The following is an 8,869-nucleotide window of genomic DNA, read 5'->3' as shown; positions in this document are numbered from 1 at the left end:
AAAGAGCAGACACTTAGGTGGCCCTGGGGAGCAATCTCTTTTTTGCCATCAAGACCCTAATATTCTGAACCTCTGATAGAAACACCAATCTCTAACATCTCAGAATCTTTCTGGTTATTTGTACTATTGGCTTGATCAATATGACCTGGATGTTTTCAATTCATTCTAACATCTCTACCAAACATTGTTTGGTCACACCTGAGCATTCTTTCCTTTGCTATTGTTTTCATTTGTTATATTGCTAGCTTATTAGTTTTCAGATTTTCCACTGTGTTTCTGTTGAATTATAAATTCCATCTTTAAATAATCCTTCTTAAGTGGCCCAAAACACCCATACAACACACCTTTAATGCTTTTCAGTTTAACTATTTATTCTGAACATATCCTAGTTTGTCACTCTAAGTTCTGCCTTCTACAAAGTCCTAGGGTATTGACACAGTTCAGTGAACCTCTTTGCAACTATACGTCCAGTTTCCAATACCTTGTTCCTCATTGTCATGTGACCTCATCACAATGACCTACAGTGTCCATAGCATTTAAATAATCTACAAGAAGTGCACATTTTTTCATAGGTTTTTCTTCTGAGTCCTCTCCAGTGAACTCTTCATAGCCCACTCATGAAATTATTCCATCCTGTGTCTATTACTACTTCCAAAGTTGCTTCAACATTTTAAGGTATTTCTTGTTATCAGCATTGGTACCTTCATGGTTCCAATTTTTTTCATATTCTGATTTCTGCTATTTGAACAAATACTATGTTCTAGGTAATTTATTAAGAAAATAAATTTATTGGTAACTGTTCTGGACACTGGGAAGTCCAAGACTAAGGTCCTAGGGCCTTCTGGGTGCATTTTTTCTTGGTGGCTGACAAAAGGGCGAGAGGTCATTCATAAGAGAGAGGGACCTTGCTCCAATAATACCATTTCTGTGAAAACTAAGCTACTCTCATGATAATGTCTAATGCATTATGAAGTTACAGCCTAAAGGCTTCTTAGAAGCTACACTTCCCATTACTGTTACATTAACAATTAAATTTCAACATGAGTTTTGGAGTTAAAGAAATTCAAACCATAACAGCATGCATACTAATATTAATATTTTATTACATGCATGTCAATGAGTACAAAAACTACTACAGAATCTTCAGGTGGCTCTGCTAGAGATTCTTCACTATTTCCTCTGTTAGAAAGATAGACTAAAGACCTGATTACCTACATCATTCATGATTGAGCTAGGTGGGAGATGAATGAGGGTTTAGTAAATCATAGACTAATACTCCATTACTTGCACTGTGCTGCTCAGATATGGGCCTATGGACTTCCAGTTAGAAGTGTACCTGACTCTATCTCTTCAGCTCTGAAAAATCTATGGATGGATCTCTATCATCTGAAGTTTCACAATGTAGCTCTCCAGGTTCTTACCAAATACAAGTTGAAAATCAAGCAAGAGTCCCAGTGAAGAAAATGTGTATATGCTTGAGGCAAGACCGCTTTTATTATTTCCTTGTTCAAAATATGATTTCATGAAAATATGCCTTTTAGATATTTTGGACTAGCTCAGCAGCATCCTATCAAGCCTTCAAATTTGGCAACTGTGATGGGAAAAATAACGATGAATTATAGGTCCCCAAATGTCTAATGTGTGACTCTAGTGCTCTGCAGTACTTAGAGGATTGGAGTTTCTTTGTCTTTGAATAGACCAACCAAACATCATCCTCAACTGATGTGCAATGTTGGCAAGAGCTCCAGGGGAAATAATGGTGGTCATTCTTCAACTTAATTTCAGAACAGTTTTCTATGTTTGAAATTTTATTTTATGTAGTTCTCTGTGCAAACACAACTGTCAGCTGCCTTTAAAATATTGTTTTAAAAGTTTAATTTGGATTTTTGTTTTATTTCCAGAAGAATCATGATTTGCTAATACTTGTTACTTCCAACATACAACTGTAAATATCTTCTTTATCCCATTCTTAAAGCAAAGTTGCAGAGGAGTTGAGTGGCAAGTGCTATTATCTTCTGTTACAGATTTTAAAGAAATTCTACCCAAGTTTAAATCACTTCCCAAAAATGTTGAAGGTGAGTGGTAAACTATTTCAAATTTCTCTGGCGACTAGCACCTTCTTTATTCTGCATTGTACCAAGGTGAGTTCTGTATCACTTGACTTCAGTCACAAAATGAGAAAACACACATCTGAGATGACCACAAGTTACTATTTGAAGGTGTAGCTGTCATTACTGTGAGTAGAGATCATGGGGAGAGATTAGGGGTATTCAAATCCAGAGTTACTGGAATACATGACATGGTTCTAGGAGCCGAACTTCTAGGCATAGTCAGTTGGGAGCTGGAACCTCTCATAGTTGTTGCAGGAATCAGAGACCTGGGACTCACAACTGTGGGGTAAGTGGTGTGGTAATTGTTCTGTGTCCATGGCCTGACAATACTGCTTCTCTGGGACTTAACTAAATATACATATTCCAATGTGCAGACCGAAAGTCTTTGCTGCCACCAAGGAGAGAACTGCTACTGAGGCTACACAGATGGGAACGCAACTATGCTGTTCTCTCAAGTTCCCAGTCTCCTTCAAGGTGCTCAATGGGTCAAAACTGTAGGGAAAACCGGCAAAGAGGAAATCGGATTTGTAGTTTCCCTTTCTCTCCATGTGGCAAAGCAAAGTAAAAGGGAAAGATGGTTTGGACTATCTTTCATTTGAGAGACACCAAATGAATACAAACACACACACACAAAAACACATACAATCCATGATTTGGACCTTTGTTTAAGAAATGCAAGAGCTAATTTTCATTAAGCAAAAACTAATAAATTCATTAATAAAAGAAACCAGGGTAATATGTTAGGATTTATTTTTTAATGGTGTATAGTTATAATCCTGAAATATCATAGATTTCTGGGGCTTCCTGTCAGTGAATTCTGACACATGGATAAACAGTTACTGCCAGGAAACTAACAAGTAATGAATGAGAAATTTCATTACAACTTGGGATCATTTTCTGAAGTTCTAACATGTTGCTCTTCTGTCTCAGGTGAAATTTGATCAATGAGATGTTCTGTCTTAGATGAAGTTTGACTATTAATGTCTCCTGACAAAGTTGCAGATTGAGAATTCAGAGTTTCTCCCTGAGGAGAGATGTGAACATGAAGCTCTTCTTTCTTAGGAACAGTTTGAACATTGCGATCTTCTTTCTCAGATGAACTTCAAACATTTTGCTCTTCTTGCTTAGGTGATGCTTTTTTCCCCTTCCAAAGTAGAATTAAAAAACAGAGTAACAAAACACAAAAACTAATCAGACATATTGGCATCAGATAATTTCTCTTTTTCACTTTCTTTTGTATAACGTATTTCCCAGGAGGAGGGCCACTGTCATCACTACCTCCAGAACCATTCATGAGGCAGTTGGGTGGATCCCACCCAAAGTTGCAATGGCAGTGATGTTTATTGTTGCAGATCCCTTTCATGTTGCAAGTATTTGGTGAACAATCACTTGTCCAAACTGATTTGTTAACACACTTCTTGTTCATGCACACATGTTCTTGATCACCCTCTGTGCCATCTTTCACTTCACCAACATCAGGAATGGTCATCCCCCAATGGTAGTCGGTACCCCAGCAGGTGACACCATTCAAGTGAGTCTGATGCACAGTAGAATGTTCTCTTAGAAAGGGAATTGCTGTTACGTTCTCACACTGAATTCTCCCACAGAGGATATCTGAACTATTACACTTTATGTATGTATTGTGATTTATTCCGCAGTTACCAAAACGGTCACCTCTGGTGTTCATTTCCATATAGCAACTCTGAGATGCACTCCTGGCATTAATGCCAAAAGTCTGCCTGCACTGCTTATCATGGTTATTACATCTCTTCTCATAACAGTAGCCATTGCCCGGGCAAGGGAATCCCTCCTGCACATACACATCCTCTGGACAGTTGGGTGATGTACCATTACACCACTCTGGAAGATCACATTCATTGTTCTTTTCTCTACAGATTGTGCCGGGTGGCATGAACTCACAATCATTGCAACAAAGCCCAGAAGCACAGTCAGCCCCATATTTCAGCATGCAGCCTGTCATACAACATGGATCATTTGTACACAATTTTAAAGATCCACAGTCACATTCCTCTCCATCTTCAATTACACCATTTCCACAATGCTTCAATGGGACTATATCTAGTGGGTTTGGTGACTGGTGCATACAGCTTGTCCTAGCGCAATATTCCACAATGAGGCATAACTACAGTTACTGAATCTCCTGAAATTATTGTTGACTGCAGCCATTATGCATGATTTCTGCCCACATGTACATAAATTATCATAATGTACCATGCCCAAATTATGACCAATTTCATGTGCCACCACATGTCCAATGATATACATATCCTCTCCCATAAGTTGATCCACTCCACAATTAAAATATGGAACACATACACTTCCAATAATGGCATAGCCAAGATATATACCAAAGTGTTGCTGTACAAAAAGATGTGCAATATCATTTTGTATACGAGAGTTAAGAGTGGTAGCCTTCCAATAACAAAAATCTCCAAGGAGATTTTCTACATCATCTTGCACTATGGGGTTTCCTTTATTCCAGATCTCAAGTCCAAGTAAAGTGACATCAACATCCACCGAAATCAAAAGAGAATTTGCCTCATTGAGAATGATGAATAATTCCTGCAGCACATTTGATATATTACTTCCCCAATAAAGGAATCGATTATGGTCTACAACCAATGCCAATTCAATAAACCATCTGTGGGTCCACCAGCCCTCATAGCCACTTTGCATCAAAATGGATTCATCACGCCCTTGAAGCTTCAGTTGTCGTGCTATTTCTTCTTCCGTTAATGCACATCTTCTGGGGTGGATTTCTGTCTCACGGTGTCCATTTTATAAACTAGATGTTCAAATGTGTCAGAAAGGCTCTTGGGCTTGATTTCATAGAGCATATCATTTATCTGTAGTGTTCCTTGAAAGCCCCCAAAACAGGTGCTAAGAGCAACCAGGGATTCTGGGTCCCCTTCCACATAACCATGATAGTAGCAGTCATTTTGCACATAAGGCTGGTCCTCGAGAAGAGCGCCCTGGTCTGTGTAGGTGAACACAGAGAGGTGTCTGGATATCAAAAGCTTCTTGGCCTTCATGTAGATAATATGCCTCTTGCCCCCAAGGTACAGGCTATAGTAGAGCCAGTCTGGAGTCTTCATGCCTCTACTAGTGCCAGTTAACCTTAAGGGTATCACCACTTCTGGGGGGCTATGGTGTTGAACATGTGTGGATTGGGATCATCCAGAAAGGAATAGTAATACACCCAGCCAGAGCTGCAGGAGAGTGATTCTCACGTGCACCAGAGACTCACCCAGAGCCATCATAGGCTATGAGCGAGCAAAGGAGAGGAGAGCAGGAGGCAATGCTGGCCTATCTCTTCCCTTATTCTTGTTTATATGAAGCCCTGACCTTTATTGGTCTGTCTTCTATAAACTGAATTCTTCAGAACAGAAGAACTAAATGAAAAAAGAAAAAGAATGGCCTAAATAGCAGTGGGTAGATTATGAATAGAACGGAGGGAAGTTAAAATGAATTAGCATTTGTCCTGAGACATGAGTCCGTATACTACATTGGACATGCTATTTAATTTGGGTGAGGCAGTCAGATTGTGGGTATACAAAGAATGTCATTGGCCACATGTTGGTAATTCATAAGCCCAGATGAAGGACACATAATAGTCTTTAAATAAAAGTATATGTATGAATATTTCCACACGAAATATTTAAAGTAACAAATCTTATTGGAAAAGTGATCATACATTCTGTTTTGATGAGTCATTCTTGAATTATGCATACACTTGGAATAAATATCAATAGTTTTTACTTTACTTCAAATGATAAATCATTGAGTCATATTAATAAGAAGAGATACATAAAATTACTCACATTTATTATGTTTGATCATGTGTCTTAATATGTGCTTCCTTTTCTTATCTTTCTTCAATCCTGTGAAATTCCAAAGTGTTACAGCATCACCTCTCCTTCCAAAGTAATAGAATCAACTATAATAGGAACCTCCATTCAACAAAAAAAAAAAAACGGAATTGGAAGGTAGAGTACATTGGGTTGACAGATGGATATTATGCAAGGGTGTTTATATTTGATTACTCTCATAAGACACACCATTGTTTCAAAACCTCTGGTCACATAAAATTAGAAGGAAATCAAACTAACTGGAAAAATAGCAGCTGGAGTTGGGGAAGACTGGAAGCAAAACAAAGTGCCTTCAGAAGTGAAGGAAATCAAAGAACCTTGAAAAGAAAACATTGGGGAAGGTAGTGTAGTTGCACAGGTCAAGCATCAAAATTCATGACATTTTATGATTCATAACCAACTCCCAATAGTAACTTGCAAATGGATTTATATCAGATAAAATACATATATGTAAGTCATAAAGTGCAAATCCCAAACTATCTCAGTAATAAAAATGCATTAGCACCAGGCATAGTAGCTCATGCCTGAAATCCCAGGTACTAGAGGAAGCAGAGATCAGGAGGATCACAGCATGAGGACAGCCCACGCAAATTGTTTGCGAGATCTCATCTCAACTAATGGATGGGCATGGTGGTCCATGCCTGTCATCCCAGCCACACAGGGAAGCACAACTGGGAGGAGTAAATAAATAAAAAATAAATAATGTACTAGCATATATCTGTGAAAGTGAGAAATCCGTTAGTAGCACAGTGCCAGGCTACAAGACGGATGCATTGTGCTGCTCTTAAGTAAAATATTAATAAATTTGGATAACATGCAGATGCGGTGGTACACACGGGGAAAATATAACCGGATGCTACAGACCTGTTACTCCCATGATCTGGATCATCACTTTGTGCAGAATGGCTGGTGCAAAGATACACTTCAAGACTCTTAAACGTGCATGGAATGTTTCACACAATACCTGTTTTTATGGGGCTTGGAAAAGTATTCACAGGGCTCATGAGATCATAAAGTAACGAGAGCCTCAATGGACTGAGATTAAGAACTAAAGCTCTATTTGGGAGAAAAACATACACATAAACAAATAAAAACAACCGTGGAAATGAAATTTGCTCTAAGGAATCCACAACACACTGATCAAACACCATTTCCCACAGAAGGAAATGCAGAAATGAAAGATGTCAGATTGACCACCTGTATACTCCTTCAGTTTTCTTTAATCTTGATTCTAAGTTCTTCAATGTCTTTTCTCTACACTCATGCTCCTATTGTTACCAATCAGCTGGCTGGGGTTCTTTTGCTCTACCCAGGTGAAACTGGAAGTAGGCAAGGAGTAACACCTCCTGTGTTGGAAGACCTGGACCCACGAGTGCCCAAGAGTTGGGGATGTGCAGGCAGACCCAGAGATTTGCATCTCCATGTCCTGAGAACTAAGGACTATCACTCTAGGCTTTAGAATCAGGGACTTAGGCTCTAGGTACTCAGGTTGAAGGCCTGTTGCTCTGGGCCTTAACCATCAGCAGCCCAAATCCTTACACACAGAGTCATCTTCAGCTTTCATCAGCACCTAAATGAAGCAATAGGCAGTGGCAGATAGGGCCTTCTGGTGTTACAGCTTATGGGTGGGCTTTGAGGGGTGGGATCCTGGTTTCCTACAGTGTGCAGTGTGATGTCTTGGACCTAGAATGTCAGGACTCTCTGACCTTAAAGCCTTGGTAGCTCTCTGGAACTCTTCCAATGACCAGGGCCTGAAGTTTTCCTCTCTCATCTTCTCTATACATTTGCCATTTCTTCTTGTCTCCATTGACTATGTTCCTATAATTTATTCCCCCTGCCACTCTATGGAACACTTCAGCTGCACTCTCACCACTACTGTTGCTGCCACTACCACTACAGCCACCTACACCACTGCTTCTACTTCTCTGGTACTTCTGTTGCATCCTATTTGTGTCAGCAGCTCAGTCTGATTCAGTAATGCAAAGATCAAAAGTAAGCAAGAACGGATCACTCCAGAGAAGTCTTTTAAAGCAGGCCTGGGGGCAGCACAGGGGGTTATCTTCTGCCAGACTCAAAAATTTAGCTGAAGAGCCTGGTTTTATGAAATGAAGGTGGGTATGCAAGAGTGTTCGCACTAATCGTGGTGCAATCCTTCATACAAATGAATGTTTGTACCATTGTGTTTGCACCAATCACAGTATGAAGGACTGTGCTTGCACCAATCACAGGCCTTCTGCTGGGTCACCTGGGATGTGCTTCCCCTCTGGCTTGGGTGCAAATGACTTCAAAGTTCTTCAGAGTTTACTGAGGCTTATCTTCCATAGAGTGCTCCTTTCCAAGGCTGGTGCAGGCTGTCTGGAATGGTCATGACCGGACCATGACTACAACTCTTTGGCCAGAGTCATAGCTGGAGTGTCCTCAGAGTGATTGCAAGTGCCCATGAACAAAGTCTGGCCAGTTGCTAGTAAAGGGGCTGCATGGCTGACAGTTCCCTGCTCAAGACTACCAGGCCTAGGAGAAGGGGCCTACCAAATGCACCCCACCCTCACACCATGACACTTTTAATCATTCAAAGAAATTATCAAAATGGTGTTTACAATAAAGACTTAATGAAAGTTCAGCAGACAACCAATAATTCTAGTAATATTTAACAGAACTTAGTAATATTTAACAGAACTTAATAGTATTTAACAATGCTTAATAGCATATAACTCCTGCTCTAGTGTCCTAGCGAGAAGTGAGTCCCTCTGATCTGTCTCATTGTCAGTAATGGAATCTTCCTTTCATGAAATGTAGTATATATTGTCTGTTTATACCACTCATGTAGAATTCCTTTTACCTAATTAATTTTACAAAAATTTATATACC

General features: G+C 39.6%; 1 protein-coding gene across 1 annotated transcript; it reads right to left on the bottom strand.

Annotated features, from left to right (window-relative positions):
* Positions 1 to 2,988: 2,988 nt before the first annotated feature.
* LOC109696321 (disintegrin and metalloproteinase domain-containing protein 25-like) lies at positions 2,989 to 7,944 on the bottom strand. Its single transcript, XM_074053320.1, is given in 5 exon segments — positions 2,989 to 3,135; positions 3,340 to 4,232; positions 4,235 to 4,900; positions 4,903 to 5,395; positions 7,708 to 7,944. Coding segments are annotated over 5 exon segments (2,436 nt in total).
* Between the last annotated feature and the right edge of the window lie 925 nt (positions 7,945 to 8,869).

This window comes from Castor canadensis, chromosome 14, assembly GCF_047511655.1.
Source record: "Castor canadensis chromosome 14, mCasCan1.hap1v2, whole genome shotgun sequence".
Classification (NCBI taxonomy): Eukaryota; Metazoa; Chordata; class Mammalia; order Rodentia; family Castoridae; genus Castor; species Castor canadensis.
The sequence above is the reverse complement of the archived record's forward strand: the minus strand, read 5'-3'. Positions and strand labels throughout refer to the sequence as shown.